The sequence below is a fragment of the Rhamphochromis longiceps genome, linkage group LG4 (assembly GCF_057381845.1).
Source record: "Rhamphochromis longiceps isolate RC_006_pf linkage group LG4, R_longiceps_female_GT1.1, whole genome shotgun sequence".
NCBI lineage: Eukaryota > Metazoa > Chordata > Actinopteri > Cichliformes > Cichlidae > Rhamphochromis > Rhamphochromis longiceps.
In genome coordinates, this window is record NC_140560.1 from 9,865,319 (window position 1) to 9,890,414 (window position 25,096).

General features: G+C 42.8%; 1 protein-coding gene across 5 annotated transcripts in view; it reads right to left on the reverse strand.

The window, feature by feature from the left end:
* Positions 1-1,686: 1,686 nt before the first annotated feature.
* The window catches only part of wizb (WIZ zinc finger b), a 29,099-nt gene continuing 5,689 nt past the window's right edge, over positions 1,687-25,096 (reverse strand). For 2 of the 5 annotated variants that reach the window (XM_085403165.1, XM_085403164.1), the window contains exons 5-18: positions 22,439-22,587; positions 20,723-22,339; positions 20,090-20,527; positions 18,144-18,554; positions 16,051-16,200; positions 14,923-15,450; positions 14,387-14,842; positions 13,792-14,295; positions 11,398-11,973; positions 11,084-11,295; positions 3,409-3,709; positions 2,899-3,064; positions 2,082-2,453; positions 1,687-1,995 (exon numbers count right to left, since the gene is read on the reverse strand). In XM_085403165.1, the coding sequence (XP_085259291.1) occupies positions 1,986-1,995; positions 2,082-2,453; positions 2,899-3,064; positions 3,409-3,709; positions 11,084-11,295; positions 11,398-11,973; positions 13,792-14,295; positions 14,387-14,842; positions 14,923-15,450; positions 16,051-16,200; positions 18,144-18,554; positions 20,090-20,527; positions 20,723-22,339; positions 22,439-22,587 (5,890 nt within the window). In that variant the 3' untranslated portion in view covers positions 1,687-1,985. Of the gene's footprint in view, positions 2,454-2,898; positions 3,065-3,408; positions 3,710-11,083; positions 11,296-11,397; positions 11,974-13,791; positions 14,296-14,386; positions 14,843-14,922; positions 15,451-16,050; positions 16,201-18,143; positions 18,555-20,089; positions 20,528-20,722; positions 22,340-22,438; positions 22,588-25,096 lie in introns of all 5 variants that reach the window. The other 3 variants (XM_085403167.1, XM_085403168.1, XM_085403166.1) reach the window with 3 other exon arrangements.

The following is a 25,096-nucleotide window of genomic DNA, read 5'->3' on the forward strand; positions in this document are numbered from 1 at the left end:
CCTATGACACATTTTTTAAATTTGACGCATGAACAATACAGGATTCTTAAGACTGACACCGGTACTGATATTTGGTGCTTTAAAAACTCGAATATTTTTGTGCTTTCAGACGCACGAAACATACGCAGATTTGTCTAAAATTTGTTATGTGCAATTATTTCTTTGCCCTGCCCGACTCATCGCATCAGCTGGTTGTTGTTTTTGTGGCATTCTATACATTGTAGCCAACAGTGAAGTTGCAGAGTGCCCTCTGGTGGCCAAACTGTGCAACACTCATAACATTCATAACATGAAGGGTGTTTCTCCCACCTCATCGTTAGTTTAATTTTCATTTACTGGTTGTTCTAAAAGACAATATAGATAGGCTCAACTGGCTGATATCAGTGAGCTCAAGTTTAAATTTTGTATTTATTAGCGGATATCAATGTGATTGTTTGTAGATCAGATGGTTGATTGTAGCTGAAGGGGGGGAAAAGGAGCACTGCCTCCTACTAAACTAAATTTTAGTCAACATTAAATTTAAAATGGGGATTTTTACTTGTACTAATTTTAAAGCTGTTTGGTTGATGTTACTTTATTATCAAAAAGGTTTCTAATGCGATTCATTTGCAAAAACGCTAGCAGTGGCCTGTATAGCTTTGTCTAATTTCAAGTAAACACATGCTAATTGAATTTTTTTCCAGTGCTTAATAATTATTTCATTTTGTTGGCAATCCAAAACGATAGTAATCAATTTTCACTGTAGTTCTAAAATTTTTATAAATGTTGCAACACAAGGAATTACTGTAGTGCAAAGTTAAAGTAAGGATGATCACCGGTACCTCACACGTAATAAAGATTTTAATTATTTACCCTACTAGTAAGGTTGATATGCTAATTTATACTTCACTCGTGTCTTTCATTTTTAATTTAGGTTTCATTAAAATCCTCAAATAGGTTTGAACAAAAATTGCTCAAAGCCGTCTCTCTTGACAGTAATGGCTGCAGACCCCCGTTCTAGGAGAACAAAGAAATATTTATTAATTGACTTTTCAATATTTCCAATATTTGTTACCTTAACTTTACTGTCTGGAATATTTATTCAAACTATGCCTAAAAATTTAGTTTATTGAACATTTTCTGATGGATAAACTGAAAATAAATTGCACTTGGGGGAAAACCCCACAGCTGAGCCAGTCAACCAGAAAAAGTTGCCTCCTAGGTGATGCTGGCAATGTTTTCCATCTTTTACCTGTGGTCAATTTAAACCACAATATTTCAAAGATCAGGCACAGTTTGAATTTTTAATTTAAAAATTTTGTGACTTTAGTCTGGATTTCCCATGCTGTGTCCCTTTAATCACAACAGGCCACCGATTCCTGTAAGTCCCATCTTATTTGCCAATGAGCAGATATCGTTCAACGAGGCCAACATCGACCAATATCAGTGTTAGGCCCATATATCGGTGCATCCCTATATCATATTAACCTATTCAAATTGTATCATTAAGTGCTGAGTGTCCACATTAAAAGTGCCTTTATTAACACTAAGTGTTATCACATGTTTAAAGTCTGAACCGCAAGACTAGCATGATTAGAACTGTCGCTTAATCTCAGTCAGTCAAAGCTACCAACATCCTGGTAGCAATGGTCAAAATCTCACAGGTCTTTTAATGCGCTGTTCATAAGTAGAAGATTGGAGGGAAGGTTGTAGTAGACAAGGTGTTAAAGTTTAATAAAGGGTTATATTAAACCCTAAATCGCCCAGTGAATGAGAGAGGTACAGTAACGATCCACATCTGAACATTCAATATAAACAAGGCAAACACAAACATTAGTCCATCTCTCCTTATAACCTTGGACATTTCCCGTAATCACCCATCCCTGGTGTGCAGATAAGCCAGTGGAGCTTCGTTCTCATGGCAACGGGACTTAGTAACAGTCTAGAAAGCTGCTTCAAAAGGTGCTTGGGGCTCAGAGGGCTCTTTGGGAGGGAGAATGCTCCTCCTAAACACCACTTTGTGAAGGCCAAAGGACAGAAACGGGTGAACAAGTAGAAACTGGAAGAAATAAAATGAGTACAGGTGATGAATGTGAGCTTACGCTGTCTGGGTGGGGAGAGGAATAGGAGTTGGAGTTAGGGTTGGCTGCTCCTCTGAGACTTGAACTATCTCTGTGGCAGTGATGGCAGGAGCGCACTCGTCCACGGGCGAGGGGGAGAGGCTCTTGGGAGTCGTGTTGCTGTTTGAGGTGGAAGTGAGAGCCGGTGCGGTAGAGGTGGTTCTGGAGGTAGAGGTGGAGGCTGGGACAGAGGCCTGGACCGGCACAGGATCGTCAGCTAGGGCAGGTGGTTCGGTGGCTGTTGCTTTGGCAGCAGCGGGCTTGTTGTAGTTCATCTTGAGAATGTGCTGCTGGAGGTGTCTGATCCAGTCCTCCTGCACCGACAGTGGACCGTGGAACTCGACCTCACAGAATCTGATGAACAAAAACACACTTTTTAGGCTGGAAATTATCACTTACGGCGTTACCAATAGCCAGTAAAATGAATGCAACTACTTATGCTCTAACACAAAGAGATAAAACACAATCCGATGCCGCTAAGCCAGATTCTCTGTCTCTCAGCGGCGGCCCATTCTGCCACTTGTGCTGCAGCTATATCAGAACTTAAGCACTCATTCATGTTCCCTGAAAATCCCAAATGGTTCGCTCTTCTCAATATAGTGCATTAGCAACTAAAAGTGGAGTACTGCTCGACAGGGCGTGGGAACAGGGATTGCTGCTTGGGGGATTAACAGACTATTTAAAACATAGGCAGACAGTCCTATTAATGCTACAGTCTCCAAATTTCTAATGCTAAGAGCCCTGAACAGTTTTTCCTGGGTCCTGGAAAGCTATATCCCAAGACACAAGTTTCATATACCGGCACTTCAGGGTGTAGAACTTGCCCACCACTTTGACCAGCGGGTAGGAGGGTGGTTTGGGCACCAGGGCGGGGACGGTGCCTGTGCGCGGGGGCTTAGGAGGGCCGCTATCCCTCTCTGTCCCGTCCGGGCAAGATGGGTGCTTCAACGGCCGACGCTCAAAACCTGAGCAAGAGGAGGAGGTAACAAAGGAGGTTGGTGCAAAGTAGAGCTGCACCAAAATGCTTCAATGTCAGTATAGCTTAGAGGCAATTCAGTCATTTAAAGTCAAAAGGGGTTCAGTTTTCTGCCTAAACCTAAAAGATGTATAACATTGTAATATTTCCTTAACAATATAATGTAAAATGGTTAAACACTGACTGAAAAAAGGGAAAAATTAGGGTAATTTCGCCTGTCAAGGGCTTGTTAATGCCAGTATTAACAACTGATTTTTTGAGAATATATAATACATTGTATATGTATGCACCTATGTGATTGAGAGCCAAGACATATGCTCTATCCTCACGTACCTCTAGGCAGGCGGACATTGAGCTCACTGCGCGCCACCTGTGCTTGAAGCGTGTGGCCGCTGCCGAGCCGCGAGAGACTGGGACTGCTGCGACCAGCCCTGATGGGAGCACCCTGGAAGTTGGTACCAGTTTCTTCCTCTGCAGTCTTGGAAGAGCCCTGGCTGACTTCGTGGCTCAGTGGACGCACCAGGCTGACAGCCAAAGAAGAAGACCACTGAGAGGAGGAGGAGGAAGAGGAAGCCTTCTGCGATGAGATGGGGAGGATATGATCAGAATCCGCAGTGAGCGGTGAGCTGCTCTTCTGGAACATGGAAAGAATGAGTGATCCTATCAGCAGTAAATTACAAAAAGACTGGCGAGTCCTGGTGTACTTGTTACCATGTAAACAGAAACACTGGCACATTAACAAAAGTAAATAAGAACCCAGATAAGACTTTGAATTTCTTCCTATATACCAATAAGGCATATGAACAGAGTAAATATGTAACTTGGAAGCAAGAGTTAGCTTAGTTTCAAGCAAAAAAGTAGACGGTTAGCTAGGCTGGCTCTATCCAAAGGTAACAAAATCTACCACCAGTTCCTCTAAAGCTCATTACTTACTAATTAAAAAGTTATGTGACTTTTTTTGAAGTCATTTTGGGGAGGATATCTGCCAACAATTTCCTGGCCTGGTGCTGGGACTGACATGCTAATTTAAGCTAGCCAGGAACTAGCATTAGCCTCCTATTTAGTGCAGAGACAGTATTTAAACTACTATAATTTTTGTTGTTTTATCTTCACTTTCTTTAATTTAAGTGGGTTTATATCATCATCATCTGTCTATCTTTTTTCAGTAGATTAAGCTTATATTGCTATAAGGAGAACTGTGCTGTAATTTGCCCCTTTCAAGTACACAGCACCCATATTAGTGGGGTTCATAAGTACCTGGACACAAATTGTTCTCAGCAGCTGTTAATCAGCACAAAGTTAGTTAAAAGATGATCACCTGTGTCTGAGAGGTTTGAGGTGACGTTTAGATTGATACTGACTTTGTCTCTTCATAATCTGACAAGTCCTGTGCTCGATTTTGTCCAGTTCTGACACTTTCCACTTTACAGTATTGTAGGGTGGCTCAAACTCTATTTGTACTTTTCTGCATTTATAATTACATCAATTCTAACAAGATTCCCAGAACCACTGGCTGATCCACCTCTCAGTGTCAGGTCTTTGTTGGATTTCTTAAGGACTTCAGCTATAGGTTGTTTTTAAGGCCCACTACATTTGTCCTCCAGTTGTCCAGTTTAATCAATTTAAGAACACACCATTTTAGCCTAATTATTTGGGGGGTTCACCTTGTTGGTACAAAAATACTATTTTATGTCTCTCAAACTGTGTAATCTTTGACATTTTTAATAGATTCAGTTAAATAATGGGGAAATTTTTGTTTTTTGCAACAGGCTAGTTGGCTCTTTGCTAAGTTGTCCGTTATCTGTAGACACAACAAAGAAATGTTCAAAGACCTTCAGAAAGCCTGGAGAACTACTGGACTCCTTGGAAGCAAGATATATAGAAATGAGGGGGTGGCTCAAGACTTTTGTACAGAATGTTTAAGCCCTTAAAATCTGAGCACTACATGTTAAAAGGGTTTTATCTCCCACCTAGTTCTTTCAGCACGTATGCAAAAAATGTGTAATCATGCACATAATTACAATAATTACAGTCTGGACAGTGCATCTAACTACAACCAATCTAGCTGTGTTAATGAATTAGGCAGCTGTAACAGAAAAGATTCTCTCTACTTATTTTAAAATTACCGTATTACACACTATATATCCAGCTGTCCCAGCTGACCTTTCTCTCACACCTGTCATGTATAAAGCACTAATTAGAAGTCTGATTACAATAAAAGCACTTAGAAATTAACAGACCCTCCAATGAGCTTTACAAAACAAATGGATGAAAAAAATGTGATTAATAAGGAAGGCAAAAGATCTGCAGACATATGGGGACCTAATTTGGGCTTCTACTGACACCAATGCATCAAATAACGGGGACCTATAGCTGAGCTGAGCATCAGACTCGTTCTATTAACATGGATAACTGCAGATATTGGCAACACTTAAAACTCACTGATGGAGTTTCAACCATCAGTGAAAACCACAACCCTAGCCATTGTTGTTTTGGAGACCAGCAAAAAGGTTAACACTTTATAACACAACGCATGACTAAGGGTGTAATTCCCCTGCAATAAAATTTTATTTCAGTGTATTTTATTTGAAAGTACAATATAACAATATTTACCAACAAATTCCTTAAAGGCAGGAATGGCAGAATAAGGTGGTAACAAGTCAGGTTTTTACAGGAAGAAATTAAACAATCATACCAGTAAGTACATTTCAGCACTACGTATGCAATTATAGGTAGTACATGAGTAATTTTAAGCATAGCATAACCTAAGGTATTTTACAGAAAAGAAAAGAAATTGTAATGTAATGTAATTACATTTAAGTACTGCATAAGTAATTTAAAGTGGTGTGCAAATTTATTGCAATTTTGGAGAAACAATATTTCCCTATCTTGATGCATGCTCAATCATCCAGGTAAGTAGATCTCCAAAAGTTGACTCTGTTCATCTGGCCGTAGCGTTTTGAGGGAGAAACATTTCATCACTCATCCAAGTGACTTCTTCAGTCTCAGCTGACTGCAGGTTTCCCCAATCTTATAAACAGTACATTTGCATAATGACTGAAACCAGCACCACTGAAGGAACAATGGGCTGGCAGGTCAGTTCCTTAATCTTAATTATGCAAATTCTCATGACCATTGAGCAACAACCACTGACCAAAACCCACTGATCAAAGCTGACATGTACCGTAAACCTACACATACGGATCAGTATTTAAGGTTTGACTCTCATCATCCACTGGAGCACAACCTGGGTGTCATCAGGGCGCTACAACACAGAGCGAACACCATCCCCACAGACACAGCGGCCAGGGAGGCAGAAAAACAGCACATCAAGAAGGCCCTGAGTAAATGTGGTTATCCCAGCTGGACTTTTGTCAAAGCTGGGAAGGCGCCAAAAGAAAGCTCCAGCCGATCCAGGAGAGAAGGACAACCGCTGCCCAAGTGAAAACCTGTAGTGATCCCATATGTGTCAGGAGTATCGGAGCAGTTGAGACGCATTTTTTCTAAACACCGGGTTTCTGTGGCTTTTAAACCCCAAAACACGCTGCGCCAAAAATTGGTCCACCCCAAGGATCAGGTCCCCCGACACAAACAGAGTAACATAGTGTACGCTGTTAAGTGCCAGGAGGATTGCCAGGATTTATACATCGGGGAAACCAAACAACCTTTGGCGAAGCAGATGGCACAACACAGAAGAGCTACCTCGTCAGGCCAGGACTCTGCAGTCTATTTACACCTACAGGCCAGTGGACACTCTTTCAATGATGAGGATGTTCACATCTTGGACAGGGAGGAACGCTGGTTTGAGCGCAGAGTCAAGGAGGCCATTTACGTGAAAAGGGAAAGACCATCTCTGAATTGAGGAGGGGGCCTAAGGGTACATCTTTTGCCATCTTACAATGCTGTGATTGCAGCCATTCCCCAACTTTCTGTGAATGGTACTCATGGTTGTTGATCAATGGTCATGAGAATTTGCATAATTCTGATTAAGGAACTGACCTGCCAGCCCATTGTTCCTTCGGTTGGCTGGTTTCAGTCATTGTGCAAATGTACTGTTTATAAGATTGGGGAAACCTGCAGTCAGCTGAGACTGAAGAAGTCACCTGAATGAGTGACGAAACGTTTCTCCCACAAAACGCTACGTCCAGATGAACAGAATCAACTTTTGGAAGAATATTTCCCAAACTTACATCGTACATAAGCTGTGTATTTCGGGGTGAGGGTCATGTTATGGGTGAATTAAACCACTGTTAAAACATAGCTTTTAAAGAAAAGGAGTGTCTCTTTTCCTGTAAAATACCTGGAAGTTAGGCAATGCCAAGACTCTCCATAATATCACCCGGATGTTAAAAAGCACAGCATTCGATGCAAGATGGCGAAATATTATGTTTTTCTGCAAACCTACCAAGACATTCTGCAGTTATTAAAACTACTTACAGAATTATTTGTCTTCTTTCCTGTAAAATACCTTAAGTTATGCAATACTTTAAATTACTCATGTACTACCTAAAGCTATTTCCGCAGTACTTAAATTTACTTAGAGTATACTAATTTGTTTGTTTCCTGTAAAAACCTGGCTAAAAAAAACTTATTCCAGTGCACTTACCTTTAAATGTTTATAGGTAAATATAATTAAAACAAATAATAATGTGATTCCATTTAATGTGCTAAGTATGTGCTGCAATTGTGTCTATGTGTTTGTGTGGCAGGTACTAGCCAAGATATGCTCTGGCGCATGACCCCAGTGAAGCTAACTAGCTTTTAGCTAAATATACTGAAGAGACACGGCCTCTGGGTCTGAAAAGTCAAGCAAATGAGAAAGTACCTTAAACCTGCATTTTGAATAGGCACTGAAGGAATGTGCGGCTGCATAATGATTGTAAGTCAGAATGTATAAAAGTCTATTGAGAAAATGACCCTTGATCTATAAGCTCATTAAACGCTTTTCTAATGAGTTTACCACCTAAATTGCTAGTTTCAGGTTCTGATTCATATACCTCACTGTTCTTGTTGGGAAGTATGCTCCCATTTACAGTAAAACAGACAATAAAGCTGGATATGTGCACATCCACTCTTCACTTGTGTCATCTAGTCTCAAAGAATACACACTGTTTGCTATAGTGTACAGATACAAAGTTTTTGTAAATAAATACAACCTCAGAAAATACATTTTAATGATGTCAAACTTCCTCTTTTAGAAGAGTAGTCTACCCAACATTTACCTAAGAAAACAGCACATATACTATGAAGAAAATCTAAGAATCATTCCCCCAAATATCAACAAATCTCCAGCTTTAAATGTCACACAGCTGAGACACTGAAACTAAAGAGGCGACTTTTGCGACAGCACAGTTGGCCCAAGCAGACCTTAAAATCCACGATGATGTACTTGAAGAAACACTAAAGGCTTTGATGGGGCTCTTATGGTCCCCTGACTTAAATCATTGGAAACCTGTCATGCTGTGTATGCAACTAAGCCGAAAAGATCTCCAAGGACGAGTGACTGATCTCTCAATCAAGGACAGACAGGTTTAGCTCGCTACAGAAAGTGTTAGAAAGGCCTTTTTATCGCCCAAAGGGCAATACTGCCAACTGACTAGTGGCAAAACGTTTTGCCAAAACAGCTCCAATTAGATCAATTATCCCAAATAGTGCCTGGATCAGCAAACTTACTTATATAAGTTATATTGGCCTTACTGACTGGTCAGAATGTGTTGGTCTACATGTCTATAAAAAAGAGCTATCATCACAAAAGTTGTCTGAATGTGGGTGTTCAAAACGTGTGCTAATGCGGTATTTCTTCATCCAAGGCAGTCCAGGCTCACTGGGTTGATGACACCAATATTGTTTTGCGGTTTTTTCCTGTGATATTGGTTAGAATCATTCCAACATATCATACCAGTAAAGTGTAGAACCAGACAAACACTGAATTTCTGGAGCCAGTGTTAACAGAAGCATCAGGGGCGGTGACCCCCATTACAGCCAGCGGCAATGATCACAAAGAGAGAGACGGAACAAAAGATGAAACAGACAAATAAGACACAGGCCATACCTTTCCAATATGAAGTCTATACCTGCTTACAAATAGCCATATTTACTCCACTTTAAGACTTTAAGGAAAGTCTGAGTGCTGTGGTTCATGCATTTAATGTCTACCTACAGTGGTGTGTGTCTTGAGCCACCGCTCATTTCTTTATGTTTTGTTTTTAAGGAGCCAGACCTTCTTGCAATTTTGTAAAGTGGTCTTGTCGTGGTGTGCAATGAGGCATTTTTTTTTAAAAGTAGAGCAGATGAAGAGTATCTCAAAGTCGTGTGAAACAGAAAAATCCAGCAAAGGGATGACACACGACTTGAAAGATGCATCTGGACTTTTAATTGATCCATCTACTGTTCACTGACGGCTCATCAGAAATGCTCTCAGTGGAAGGGTGGCTGTCAAGAAGCCATTCTTAAGGAAGGGAAATGGAAAAAAGCTGATGTTATGCCAAATTACACAAGAATCTGAACAAAAATCAGTCTGATACGACTGATGAATCTTTTTTTTTGTTCAAATTAACATTAATATATATGGATGAAGTAGTGGAGGCTTCATTTTGCTATGCCACAGTCATACTAAGTATACCCGGAAAATCCAAAACAGAACACCATCAGTCATGGATTGGCCTCCCCAGAGCCCGGACCTCAACATTACTGAAGGAGTGTGGGATCATTTTGACAGAGAACAGAAGGAAAGGCAGCAACATCCAAAGAAGAGCTTTGAATGTCCTTCAAGAAGCCTGGAGAATTATTCCTGAAGACTACTTAACAAGAAAGCTGCCTAAATATTACTTAAATATTTACACTGATGCTTGTTAGAATTGTACAAATTCTGATTTTGCCTCATGAATGTTTGCATGTTTCAATACATCACTGCATCTATTTTCCGTTTTCATTTTTCGTATTCTTTGTGTTGTTAAAGCATTGAACCCATTTATGACTGTAAACTTAATGTAGTATATAAAGACGTGTTTTTACTAGTCACTATTAGCTTCAAGCTAACATTAATGGGGTGTTTTTCCCTGTGGATTTTTATAAGTGGATAAAATCTCCCCCTAATTCAAAGATGTCACGGTATAATAAACTGTTCTTTATGTCAAACATATTAAGCAATAGGAAATAAAAGCGACACGTCCTTTCCACTGAAAAGGTCAAATAGTTGCCCAGGTTTATTAGCTCACTAATAATATTAATGGTATTTATATTATTACACCCTTTTTAACCATGACATCAGTCATTACTTAGGCCAATCAAATCCTACAGCGAGGTTGGTTTGACTACGTCTGTATGAAAAAATAATATGATTACAAGGACATTTAAAAGGTAATTCATTTTGTATGTGTGTCACATCACCACTCAGGGAAAAGGTGTGACAGTGACGCAAATGCACCAGAAACTAATTCAGGCGGGGAGGGAAAAAAAGGGGAAAAAAACATAAATTTTCTTCTATCAACAGCATGCCATAATTTATCTGAAGATGAAACATAAGCTGCCAGGCACCCTGGTTACTATGGCAACTATCAAGTCAATAGCTGAGTTGTTCTGGCATCTGTCCCCACAGTGATTTTTGCTTGGTGTAAAAGACACAGGATCTACAGTAAGGCTCAAAGCTGCGAGACTACACGTCTGAGGCTTTCCGTGACACAAAATGTCTGTCGTGCCACCAGCTGGGGCTCGTTAGATCTCCGAGCATGACGCCTATTCAAAGACACTGAGAGGAAAGTGAGCGTGTCAGGAAAGTAGCACAGTGGGTTATGATCTCTCGCTGCATAGCTGTGACACTTTTGTCTGAGGCGCGGGCTCCTCCGCTTACAACTCCCAGTTTTTTTGTTTTAAAATCAAATGTTCACAGCAGTCACAACGGGCTTTGAAGTATCACAGGCCTAAAATAAGACCAAGCGGCTCAGCTTGCTGCACTGATCTGAGTTATTCGGCTGAAATGCGTTACCAAAGACTGACTGCCACTCCTCACCTTCTTTAGGGTGGTGCGGTTACCCTGCATGTAGCTGCGGTGCATCTCCAACACCTTTTGCGGCCTGCTACGCATCCAAGCGCTAAGCGTCTCGATAGGGGATCCATTTACACACCACTCGGTCACGCCAAACTGCCTCAGGTGGGCTCGCGCGTGGCTGGCTAAAGCCTTACGGTTCTCAAAGAAGAAGCCGCACAGCTCACAACTGGGATCTGAAAAATACAGGGGAGGAGTAAAGAGAAGACCTTTTCTTAGTGGATAATGATCGGTATCAGATGAAGTTCAGGGCAAGTGGAGAAAAAACTGCATCTTACCCTGGTGTGCATGTTTGTCTGGGGAAGGTTTTCTTTTGAAGGAGAAATCATGTGGAAGGGATGAGAAAGTCTTAAGCTGATGTGGAGATGAGTGCGCAGCCTCCACTGACTGGGCCTCCTCAGACAGAGGCCTTTTCCCCAGTGGGGACATCCTGAAAAACTTCCCTGCAGATGGGGTAGCAGATGGGCCCACAGACCCCACACCCTGCTTATGGAGCCTTGACCCTGACTGCTGCAAGCTGAGAGGAGATTTACGGAATTTGGAGGACTGGTAACCCGAAGCGCCCAAACCCTCGGAGCCGCTGGCGCCCCCTGTGCTCTCCCAGGAGGGACTGTTCGCTCCTTGGCTGGACTCTTTCTTCACTCCTTGGTCTGACTGCGAGGAGCCACCCACCCCTCTATTGTGCATAACCTCCCTCAGGGTGTCGATGGGCGAACCATTGACGGACCACTCTGTGATGCCCATCTGTCGCAGGTGGGAGCGGGCGTGGCTAGAAAGGCCTTTGCGATTCTCAAAATATTCCCCGCAGAACTCACAACGGATATCCCTCGTAGGCTCCACCTCATGGGCCATGGCTAAAGAGATACCAGGTGAAAATGTGCACACGATTATCACATACAGTGGATCACACACGACTACCGAATACAGTTATTTTTACCAGGAATACACTACATTTACATGCATTGTTTGTTTAGCGTTACATGAGATACACGAGAAGACCTGTCCTACTCTAATCTGTAAGACAGACTGTATGTAAAAGGTGGAAGTAACGGCCAGATGTCTTAAACTTGTAATTTTTCTAATGACCAGTAGGGGGACATTAGGTTATATGGAAGCCTATGGGCATGACCCACGGCTCACTTTAACTATGACCTCAGCAAACACTTTCCTGATGCGTTTATGGGCAAAAGTGACTAGTAGTGCAGTTTTAGTGACTAAAACATGATGTTAATTTTGTAAACCATCGCCTAAAAGGACAATACAGTGGTCCCTCACTATAACGCGGTTCACTTTTTGCGGCCTCGCTGTTTCGCGGATTTACTTTGTGCAATTTTGCATGCTTTTTCTTTCTTTTTTTTTCTACAGCGCATTTTGTTTTGCGTCCTGATTGGCTGTAGACCACTGTCAGTCAATCTCCTCCGTACCGTGTCTCATGTACAGTACCGAATGCGTTCAGTCAAATTTACATCAATCTTCGATCGCTAGCAGTGTGACTCTGAAGTGCTGTACTGTATGTTTGTAAGTTTTCTCCCCAACAAACACAACAATGTCGACGAAACTTTTTGCACCGTCAAAGGCACCTGCGGTAGCATCCGAAAGGCAGAGGAAAATGCTAACCATCGCACAAAAAGTTGGACTTCTGGACATGCTAAAGGAAGGTAGAAGTTACCGTATTTTTTGGACCATAAGGCACATTGCATTATGAGGCGCATTAAGCGAAACCAAACAGTCAGATAAGTCAAACTTTACTCAACTCATTCTTCTTATTTCCTCTACTTCCATACCATTGATTCATAAATGTTGAATTCTCTCGTAGCTGCTCTATTCCCATGTTCTGGACCTGAAAGCAGGGTTTGATCTTTGGTTTCATTCTATAATACTGGACTTATTTTTTTACGAAGGTTTGAACTTCGAGAGTGTTTAAACAAGAGAGAAAAGTGTGGAAATGTTCATGCCTGTCTGAGAAAACTGTCTAAAGTGTGTAGTGAGGGGTTTTACAGCCTTAAAACATCTATAATAATTGTAAAAAATAAAGTTGGCTACTTCGCGGATTTCACTTATCGCGGGTTATTTTTAGAACGTAACTCCTGCGATAAACGAGGGACCACTGCAAATCAAGATTTGCTATAAAATTTGACTGAAAAGTGGTTAGCCCATGAGCAACCAGTGCCATCACACATATTTGCCATCACACAAAGATGCTGAAGTTGAGGCTTCAAAAAAGGACATTGCCAAATAATGGGTCGTAGCACAGTAGCTAAGACCATCTTTTATATACAGTCTATGCTTTGTAAAACTTACCACATATTCTCAAAAAGGGGGAAAACAGCCTGCATGCCTTAGTCCAAAAGTTAATCATAATTTCCCTGCTTTTAAAATGTTTGTTTTTTTTAAATAATTTGATCAAAGAACTAAAATCAGAAAAAACAGTTTGTGGTTTTATGCTATTATTTACAGAGATGTTGCTTGGCTTGCACCAAGTAGCCGCTGATTGTCTTAAAAAATGCTCCTGACTAAACTGAGGTTAATTCAGTCGGTGAAGCAAACAATAATAAATGATTAATGAATACAAACTAGACATGCCAGTACGTTTGAAAGTGATTTCCCTTATCTATAAATTATTCCTTAACAATTGTTAAATAAGCACTGAAGACAAAACAGGATTCAAATACCTAAGTTGAGAGGAAACGCACTGTCAGAGCTCCTCCAGCTAGAGTTGAGAGACTCAGCTGAAAACCCTCCAGATCTCCCCACAGCTCCAGGCGTGGTGACCTCTACCTGCACCGGCTCCGGCTTCAGCTTGAGAATCAGCCCACTAGAAGGCGTTGATGGAGCCGAGCTCGACTTGGACACGGCGGGCTGAGGACTGGAGGGGCGGGCGAAGGCGAACGGCAGGCGACTGAGGAGAGTAGCTGAAGGAGAAGAGGACACCGAAAGGGGGGAACGAGGCGGTCCTGGAGAAGATGGCGGTGGGGTTTTGAGAGGTTTTAGCGGGAGGGCGCAAGGCAGGCCCCGTCTCGTGATGATCTCCCTCAGGGTGTCGATCGGAGAGCCGTTGACGGACCACTCGGTAATGCCCATCTGACGCAGGTGAGAGCGAGCGTGGCTAGACAGCCCTTTGCGATTCTCAAAATATTCCCCACAGAATTCACAGCCTATCTCCTTTGGAGGTTCACCTTAGGGACGAGAAGGTTTGACCTTGCGTTAAACAGAGAAAGCATTATGCTTCTATAAATTGTCTAATTTCATGGATACTACAACACTCACTGTGTGGAAGGGCCATGAGTTCCCCACTACTGAGGCGGAAGACCTGCATGGAAGAGGACTTGAGACGCTTGGCAGGTGGGCTAAGTATAGATGAGGCAGAGGAAGAGGTAGCTTTGGATGTTGATCCACTCCCGGTCGTAGTCACCTTGTACAGGAGTGATGAAGAGGAAGAGGAGGAGAGTGTCAGCAAGGATGGCTTTGAGGAGGAGAGCGTAGTGGGGGCGAGGCTCCGTGGCTCTGTGTGGTTGTCGAGCTGCAATGCACTGGCTTTGTGCTTAAAGTCATCCGTGTCGATGAGCCGGTTCAGGAGGCTGATGGGAGACCCCTTGGATTCCGAGTACTCCACCCCAAAGTGCCGCAGGTGAGCTCGAGCATGGCTGGATAAGCCTTTCCGGGTTTCAAACCAGGCGCCGCACAGCTGACAAACAATGTCTTTGTTGGGGTCAACCTCCAGTGCTATGAACAGAAGAAAGAAATGACTAAACATGAAGCAATGAAAAGATAAAACAATCATCAGCTAGGACAGCGACACTTACTGAGGTTAAGAGGAGCATCATTCTCCTCTGGCGCCCAGAGGGGTTTGGCTGTTGTTGAGCCGGAGAGGTTAGAGGTCAAGTTTTTCATGCCCCCTGCCTTGTGCTCAGGAGAGCGCAAGGGGGAAGACACAGGTAGTAGAGAGGAAATGGGGGCTTTCTTCACTACCGAGGAAGGGGAGCCAGAGTGAGCCAGAGCTGGAGAGGCGCCCGGAGAAGGTGTGGAGGAGGACGAGAGCGGCACTGCTTTCGCTGCTTTGGCCAAGAGGGACAGAGGGATGGGTTTCTCGTCTAAGTCCATGTCCTCATCTTTTGGGGCAACGGACGGGGAGGGGCTCTCAGCTATGAGTGGCTCCTGAAGAGACGAGCTTATTTTGCGCTCCTTGGCAATCCGGCGGAGGAGCTCAATGGAGGTCCCGCTGCCATCTGAAACGGTGATGCCCAGCTGGCGCAAGTGAGAGCGGGCGTGGATGGAGAGGCCGCGCTTGGTCTCAAACTGAGCTTCGCACACCTCACACTTCAAGTTGTTGTCTGCACAAGTGTGAAAGACGGCATAAGACTGGGTAATAAGCTGTGTCTTACAAATGTTATAAATGTTTCAAACCGCTACAGATGACATCTGTTTTTAGGCAGCTTGAGCACTTACATGGTGTTTTTCTACTCTGCATACAAAGCATCTATGCTACGAGCCTTATTCACACACACATTCATCATAATCTAACATTCACACTCTGATGAACCAGGTCCTAGGGTTCAGTATCTTCCCCAAGGATACTTTGGTATGCAGACTGGAGCAGTCAGGGATTGAACCACCAACCTTCAGATTAGCAGACAGCCTGCTCTACTTCCTGAGCGACAGCCACCCCAGTTTTAAAACCAGCAGCAGGTGGCTCGGGTTATTCTAGAGACCACAGATATCCCAGAATACACTTACACAGTACTAGGGGTGCTCTAATTACCCCCTAAAAGATTTGTCTTCCTCTCAGGATTTCCCTTGTGATAACCCCCTCTCTTGTAGCATCTCTGTTACCACTACAGTTTTCCCACTGACAGCTATGATGAGGCTTGGCTGTAGCAAATCCAATCCCCTGTAAACACTCTGAGGTCAGCATTCCCACATTCCTGCCTCACCCGCGGTGTCTGCATCCTCCCCAGGAGAGAGGCTGTCCGTGTTCACGCCGCGCGGACCCGTTTTCCCGGGGCTTGAGCTCAAACCGTCCAGGGCTGAAAGCTGCTGCAGCTCCTCCTCATCTTCTTCCTCTGCTCCCTCCTCGTCATCGCCTAAAAACACAACCGTATCCGTGTTAAGTGCAGAAAATCCACAGTAATTAGGCTAAGTGATGAATGTCATGACAAATCACATTAAATAGCAGTCTGAGGGATGCATCTCAAAGCTAATTATACATTGGGGGAAATAAATAAATAAACTTCATCAAACGCATATGCACGCATTAAATGCATGTATATGTGGATAAAAGAAGAAAAGAATCAGGCTGTGAGCTGAAAAATCAGCTCAGTCCTGTGAGCTCAATGCCCTGTTATTTTCTCCCTCCTTGTTACAGCAGCGCGTTGTAATGCATTCTGTGGGGGAAATATGCATAAAAACAATTCAAGTAATGAATCCCTGTCAAAAAAAAAAAAAAGCCAAAGAACAAAACAAAAAAAGTAATAACTGCACTACAGTATGAAACAAACGCGGCAGTCTTGGTTCCCCGCAGTCAGACATTCCTGGGACAAAAGTGCCATTTTCTGCGACAAATCGGTAAATCAAAAGAGACGTGGAGACAGACAATGCTTTTTGTCTGGTGGGCGGCTCTGCGCTTGTCAGTTCATCTCTTGACTGTAAAAGAGCAGCGATGTGACACCCCGGAACGCAGCGTTATAACACCGTTTATTATGCTAAAGACAACGCCAAATAATCACAGGGCTAATTTCTAAGATCGGAGGCAAAGTGGCAAACGCTAACTTTGTGCCCGTTCGGGCGGAGAGAGAGTGAGCAACCCGACACTTCCAAGTAAAAGTGATACTTCCATTATACTTGGTTGATCCGGATAAGTTGCAATAAGATTACCAGTTACTAACTGCTGCTACTTTGGGTCAACAAAGTTACCACGTTTCCCGACTATTCTCGCGGTCAGTTTATTGTAGGGGGAGAAAAAAAGAGACATGCACAAAAGCATGCACTTGAAGGCACAGCGTGTCCTCTATCAAAAATCAAAGCAAAGTAAAATGGCGAGGATTGGGCAACTGTAGGTAATTTTAGAGATCCTGCAGCATTGGAAATACTGGACGTCATTCGATACGTGTATAATAGAGGGGGGGAAGCACACAGACATACACACTCACATAAATATGTATTGAAAAGAAAAAACAAACTGCAACAATAGTATCACAACAGCCAAAATGCACACAATCTATCCCCGCGTGCAAAATCAGGAAACCCGAAACAATAACAATGACCCGCTTTATGAGCTTCTGACATGCGTGTCACAGGCTACCTGCACGCGACACTCATTTTTTTTACGCGGTCTCCAACGTGATAAAGAGTTTTTCTTTCTTTCTCTCTTTCTTTCTTTTTAATGGCTGTTATCTGGCTACATTGTGACAGAAGATGCGGCGCCAGACGTGCAGTGCGAAGAAGCCGCCGCGCGATCCGAGGGCACGCGGTGCACGGGAATTACGGCGCGCGGTACTCACCGGTCCGCAACCGCAGTGCATCGGACTCCCGGCAGCTGAAGCCAGACAGTTTTTCCGCTATTGTTTGGGTCTGCGGGGAGGTGGAAGCAGCCATTTTGCCCCCATATGCACCGCTAAGCTAAGGCGTGACCAATCGAGTGGAGGCGGAGGTTGGGATAAATGCACCGAGTGCCACATCAACCATGGGCATCAGGGATTCTCTCACTCTTTCCAGCTCTCTCCCTCACACACACACACACACACACACACACTCGCGCAAAGACTGATTTTTCTCAGCAGCCACCTGACTCCAGTACTTCCCACCGAGGACAGGCAGTAACTTCAAAACACATTTCTAACTGCTTTATCATTATCTCCTTCTATCTTGGTTTTATGAGGCAACAGAGAGCCAAGCTCAAACTTCAAACGTGGACAAGGCAGTGACCCATCAGAGCCATCAGCAGCCAGCAGATTAATCACACAACCAATAAGTAAGGTCTGTTTATCACATTGCCATTTTTAAAGATGGACCAATAATAGAAACTCACCTTTACACTCTTCTGCTCCGTCCCGCTTCTTCCAGGATTGGGGAGATGCTGAAGGCAGCACATCAGAAACAGCAGCACTCAGGGTCCTTTCGCTTGTCTCCTCCTCCAGCTTTACTTTAACAATTCCCTCCCCTTCATCCTCTAGGTCTCTCTCGTCTTCATCATCGTCCTCGTCTTCCTCCACTGGAGAGCCAGAACTCCGAGGGGGAGCCGTGGGGATTACGAGGTCAGGCCTGCTGGAGAACAGCTCCCTCAAGATGTGGATCGGGGAGATGGTAACATCCCAGTTAGTGATGCCGAAGTCACGGAGGTGGGCCCGAGCGTGGCTCGACAGGCCAGCCCGGGTATCGAAGCCAGCACTACAGAACTCGCAGTGCATCACGCTGAAAGTGTCCGGGTCAAAGTTGGCAACTACAGGGGAAAGAAGCAATGCAAATGATTGAATGTAAAGTAAGGCATGTCATGCTAATGGTTCCCGACCTTTTGTTTGTTTGTTTTATTGTGACCCCCACAAATTGATGGAACAACTTTTCCTTTTAAAAACCCACACACCACAATGCTGGTGTGTTGGTCTGTTGGTCATTTGCTGAGTTACCACTTTGGTCAAGCCAACCACAAAAATAACTGCCATGAAACTTTGAATAATCATGGCTCTCAAGAGATGAATTCTATTCATTAGTGTACTGAACTTTCCTTTAGCACCCCTATCTGGGTGGTCTCAAGTGAAATCTCTCATGCCTCCACCAACTGTTGGGTTATTGTTGGACTTATCTGTAGGAACAGATATCTGGATATGAATATGCAGATCAAAGATTAAACTTTCTGGCGTCTGCTTTCTGCTTGTTAATAAGCAGAATATGAAGGTAAAGAGTCTCTATAAAAAGTGAAAGTCGGATTGCATTTATTAAAATGTAATTCTGATCTACTAACCTGGTATACACCTGCGAGATCTTTGAAGTCTGCGGACCAAATGTTCCTAGTCGTCCCGAGGTCCAGATTAAAACACAGAGAAGACCAGGCATTTGTGGTGACTGTGCCTAAATTGTGGAACACTTTGCCTCTGCATATCAGGACCTCCACAACACTGGATACTTTTAAAACCCATCTAAAGACTCATTTTTAAATCAGTATGAGCCTGTTACTATTGTTTTTATTTATCATCATTCTATAATTCTATTCCCTTCTACCTTTATCCTATTTTATGTCTTTTGCCTTGACTATTTTTATTGTACAATACTTTGGTCAACAGATGTTGTTTTAAAAGTGCTTTATAAATAAACTTGAATTTGAACTTGAACTAATCCAAAAACCGTAAACAAAGAAAACACGGGAAGAGACATGCAGGTTAACTTTCGGAGGTTTAAGTCATCATTGGTGATGATGACCCTAACACTAGCCAATTATTGAATTGTTCTTCCGAGTCTTGGCAATCCCAGAACAAAGAAAACTAACACACAAAAAATGTTCATACAGGGTTAGAGTTGGGTTAGGGTTATGAAAACTTGGGCCTCTAAGTTTTAACTTCTCTCAGTTTTGAGGTGAACAGTTGAAGCAAGGTTACGAGTGGCTGACATGTAAATTTATCAGATTAGCTACATGAACATCTGCGAACATCAGCTACAAAAATAGCCATAAATATGTGGACATGGTTTAAGCCAGAGAACTAGCCGGTAGGTTATAAACCACTTACCAGTTATATTATAGAAATTCAATATACATTTCTCAAAGTGTTCATCACATCAACAAAAAATTAAACACGGAGACAAATATGAAAAAAATGTAAAACCTTGTATAATGTAAAAAAAGGGTATTAAAGTGAGATATGATAGCCTACATCAGAGTCTTCATTGTAAAGATGTTTTACTCCAAACACAATAAAAAGACAGGGTTCCAAATCTGCAAAGACATCTACATAGTCTAAGAAACACATGCGACAGGGTGCTGACCTTTTTTTTTCTTCTTCTGATAAGAAAACTTCTTCTCAATCGCGTTGACTTCCTCCGGGGATATGAAGTGACGCACGTTGTAGCTGACGCCCACACGGTTCAGGTGGCCTCTCACGTGATTGGCAAGCCCAATTCCATTATGAAATCGATCGGGGCAGTAGGGGCATTTCCTCTCCACGCTCTTCAGCGCCTCTGTGTCCTCATCAATCTCGTCTTTGTCTTCATCCAGGACGCCCTCTGACAGGAAACGTCGCACGCGTTCCTCGTCAATGTCTTCGTCGTCGTCGCTGTCAATTTCTACAGGAGCGGCAGCGACCCTGGTGCTCCTCCTCAGAAAGAAAACCTTCCCGTCTTTTTCCGCTTCCTTCTTGTCATCGTCCTTTTCGCTCTTCTTGGTGGGGAGCGGTAATGGAGCACTCTGCAGCGATGAGCCATCATCTATCAAGGAAAGAAAATGAACTTTTGATTAAAATTATCACGAAATCTAACTCAAACAGCAGGCAGTGCATGCGCATCCAGAAATCTGAATAAAAAAATAATAATAATAATAATTAGCTAATTTTTTGTCATTTCTATCAATCAAGGGTAAACTATTACTCTGAAATTAACAATTGAGTTCTTATTTAGTCTCACCCATGTTGGATTGTGCTCTAGTCTGAGGCCTGACTGCCACTGATGAGCTTTCCTCTTCCCGACACAGCTCTGTCTTAAACTCTGACTTCTGATCTTGGTCCTGCTCTTCCTCTTCACTCTCAGGCAGCTTTTCACCATCCCCAGTGGTGTCAAGCTTGGCCAGATCAGTCCAAGGTTTGCCTCTTGTGCTGAATCTCCTGTTACAGACCACCTGTCTCACAGGCCGAGCTGTAGTGCCGTCTGGTGTTCTGCTGTCATCAGAAGCAGTAACTGCTCGCTGGCTTTTGCCTTGAGTTGCGTCATGCTGAGATCCGGATTCAGAGACGAACTCAGGGTCTAGGTTGGGTTTAAAAATTCTTGCTCCCATACTAGCCTTTAAACGCTGTCCAGACTCGTCGATCTCTCCTGGATGAACGAGTGCCTGGTGTTCCCTCAGTATGGATTCACTTGAGGTCAGGAAGCCACAGTGACCACAGGTCAGGGAAGTAGATGCCAAACTCAGTGGTGAGCCAGAGGAAGAAGAATCTGACTGGAGAGTGGGCTTTTTCCTGGTGTGGGTCTTGGAGTGATTAGCTAGTGCTTGGGATGTTCTTGTGCTGAAGTTACACTTGGTACAGATAAAGCGGCGACGGTAGGCAGAGAGAGCTCGGGTCTGAGTTGGAGTTCGAACTGAATTTGGCAGGGGTGTATTTAGGTCAAGGACTCCTGGGTCTATATCCAGTGTTGACACTGGCGATAGAGGTGGAGATTTGACCGTGTCTGGGTCTACCACCTTGCTTAGTATTGAGCCTGGGCCAGTATTTTCTATAACTGTCGGGTCTATGCTTCTATTTTTCAACACCTTGCTGTCCAGTGTCTGAAATTCTTTTGCTTTCCCATTTTCATTCAGTTTCTCAATTTCTTCCAGGATCTTCAGTCGTGACTCTTCGTGCCTTCTATGGTGGTCAGCAAGTGCAAGTCGATTTGGCAGGTTCCATCCACACTCAGTGCACCGAAAGCGGCTGCCCTTTCCTAACCGCCTGACACCCCCTGCGCCACTCTGATTGTGCTCAATCATGTGTTCTTGCAGGTGGACCTGCTTTTTAAAATAAATGCTACACTCGACACACGTGAAAATCTCTTTATCTGTCTCCGCTCCACTTTCTTCTCCTTCTTTGTCTCTTCTCCCACCTCTGTCTCTGAACTTTATGGGTTCCACCCCTCCCTCTCCAAAGCTGACCTCCTCAAAGTCATAAACCCCTCCACCTCGATTTAGCTGTACTGTTTCAGATTTTTGAGGACTAGGTCTTGCCAATTTGGCAGTCTCAGGCAACGTACGCTTTAAGGTGCCAAGTCCTGAGAAGGGCCTGAGCAAGACCCTCTTTTTTCTGCACCGCTGAATGAATGTGCAATGAGCCCAGGGGGCAGGAGGGGGACTCTCTTGGTCTGAGTCTCCGGGGAAGGTGTACACATCTCTCTCAGGCTCCTTGGTTTCCTTTCCCTTGGGCTTTTTTTCTCCCTCCCCGTTGTCCAGCACCACCTCCTCCTCCTCCTCCATTTGGCAACCTTCCTTTGGTTTTACTTTAGACAGGAATGGCTCAGCTCCCTCAGATACATTCCAGAATTTGCTGTCTGCTACTGCAAAGAAAGCAGGAGAATTCTCAGTGAAAGAAAAGATTTTAAAAACAAAGCTATCGAGTGTGCAGGCAGACTAAGTTTATTCAGTATGGTACTTACATTCTGTTTGGCCAGGCTGGGATGTATTTGGCTCCTCTGTCTTTGTGCTCTCATTGTTATCACTGTGCCCCTCAGCGGGTGTAGACATGCCAGTCTTACTATGGAAGTGTTGCATTTTATCAGGTACTTGGTCATCTTCACTATCAAGTCTGGATGCCATCAGAAAAAGAATTTATTACATTATATTCGTAATAAATTTAAGAAAAGTATCTGCCTGTATTCAGGAAAAAATCAGAAATCATGTTTGGCCTCATATTTCTTATTCTCAGGCCCATTGCCACCACTGAGGTCGAGTCCCCCATCTTTTCAGGGAATTTCGTGGGTTTTAGCTAACTAAGGGATGTGTAATTATAAACATGGAAATGCTGGGAATGTTAGGCCCATAAAAATTTGGTAAGAGACAAGTTTTTTCTAATTTTGGTTCTGCACACTACCACAATGATTTTAAATGAAATAACTCAGATGCAGCTGAAGTACAGACTTTCAGCTTTAATTTAGTGGGTTAAAAGAAAAGACTGCATAAAAATGTGAGGAACTACAAGCATTTTTAACACAACCCCTTCATTTCAGGGGATCGAAAGTAATTGGACAAAAATAAATATTATTATTATTATCATAGTTATTTCATTATAATTAAATAACTGAAGATAAAATGTTCATTTCTAATACCTGGTTGAAAACCCTTTGCTGGCAATAACAGTCTGAAGTCTTAAACTCTTGGACATCACCAGATGCTGGGTTTCTTCCTTTTAATGAGGGAACCCTTTTTTTTGCCAGGCCTTTACTTTCAGTTGCTGTTTGTTTGTTTGTTTGTTTGTTTGTTTGTTTGTTTGTTTGTTTGTTTGTTTGTTTGTTTGTTTGTTTGTTTGTTTGTTTGTTTGTTTGTTTGTTTGTTTGTTTGTGGGCCTTTCTCTGCAAAGTCTTCAACAAGTGAAATGCATGCTCAATTGGGTTAAGATCAGGTGACTTGCTTGGCCATTCAAGAATAATCCACTTCTTTGGTTTAATAAACTCCTGGGGTGCTTTGGCTGTATGTTTTGGGTCATTGTCCATCTCTATTACGAAAGCCAGCGCAACTGTATTTAGCTAGATTTGAGCAGACTGTACATCTCTGAACACTTCAGAGTTCATTCAGCTGCTTCTGCCCTGTGTCACATTATCGATAAACACTAGTGTCTCAGTGCCACTGGCAGCCATGCACGCCCAAACCATCACACTGCCTCCCCTGTGCTTTACAGATGATGCGTTGTCCTTTGGTTCATGAGCTGCTCCACGCCTTTTCTTGACATCATTCTTGTAGAGGTTGGTCTTGGTTTCATCTGCCAAAGAATGTTTTTCCAGAACTGTGCTGGCTTTTTTTTTAGATGTTTTTTTTTTTTTTTTTAGCAAAGTCCAATCTAGCCTTTCTGTTCTTGAGGTCTTGCACCTTGCAGTAAACCCTCTGTATTTACTTTCATGCAGTCTTATCTTTATGGTAGACTTGGATATCGATACGCCTAACTCCTGGAGAGTGTTGTTCACTCGGTTGGCAATCATCCACCACTGTTATCGTCCATGGATGTCCAGGTCGTTTTGCATTGCTGAGTTCACCAGTGCTTTCTTTCTTTCTCAGGATGTACCAAACTGTAGATTTTGCCACTCCTAATATTATAGCAATTTCTTGGATAGGTTTTTTTCTGTTTTCCCAGCTTAACGATGGCGTGTTTCACCTACATGGGCAACTCCTTTGACCAAATGTTGTCTGTTCATGGAAATATCTTCCAAAATGCAACCAACACACCTCAAATGAACTCCAGGCCTTTTATCGGCTTAATTTATAATGATATAAAGAAAGAATTGCCCACATCTGTCCGTGAAATAACCTTTGAGTCAATCGTCCCATTACTTTTGGTCCCCTTTAAAAAGAGGGTGACCTGCATTAAGGAGCTGAAACTCTTCATTGAATTTGACACACAAATGAAAGCTGAGAGTCAACACATTAAGTCCATTATATAACTATAACTGGAATACGTTTTAGTAAAGACAGTAGTGTGTTCAGCACTTTAGGAAATACACTAATATGCTATCTTTCAAAGAATCAGGTAAGATGATTCTTTGATAGATTCCTGTGAGCTAAATGTAAAAGTTGAACATGCAAGTTCATAACATACAGTTAGGTCTAATTAGATTTAATTTTGCCTCTTTACATCACCACAGTGGATTTTAAATCAAACAATCAAAAAGTTACTAAAGTGCAAACTTCCAACTTTAACTTGAGAGGTTTAAAAAAAATTGCATTGACTGCTTAGGATTTACAGTCAGGTGCAAAAGTAATTGGACCATACATGGCCAGGTGAGGCCTGTTCCTTTGTTATTCCTTGACAAAACAAGTAGATCTATCTAGAGCCAATTCCAAGTATTCAACTTGCATTTAGTATCCGTTCACTAGAACTCTGAAAATGAAGCCCAAATAGATGTTGCAAGTGAGGCGGGCCATCGTTTGGCTGAAAGATCAAAATAAACATATTAGAAAGTTAGAAGAAAGGAGGGGGCAAGTAAACAGTTTGGTACATGCTTAAAATGAATGATTTCAATGGCCAACTTCACATCGCCAAAAGGCTTGAAAGGCCACAGAAGAAAGCTAAATTGGATGATTGCAGAATTCCTTTCCAAGTTAAG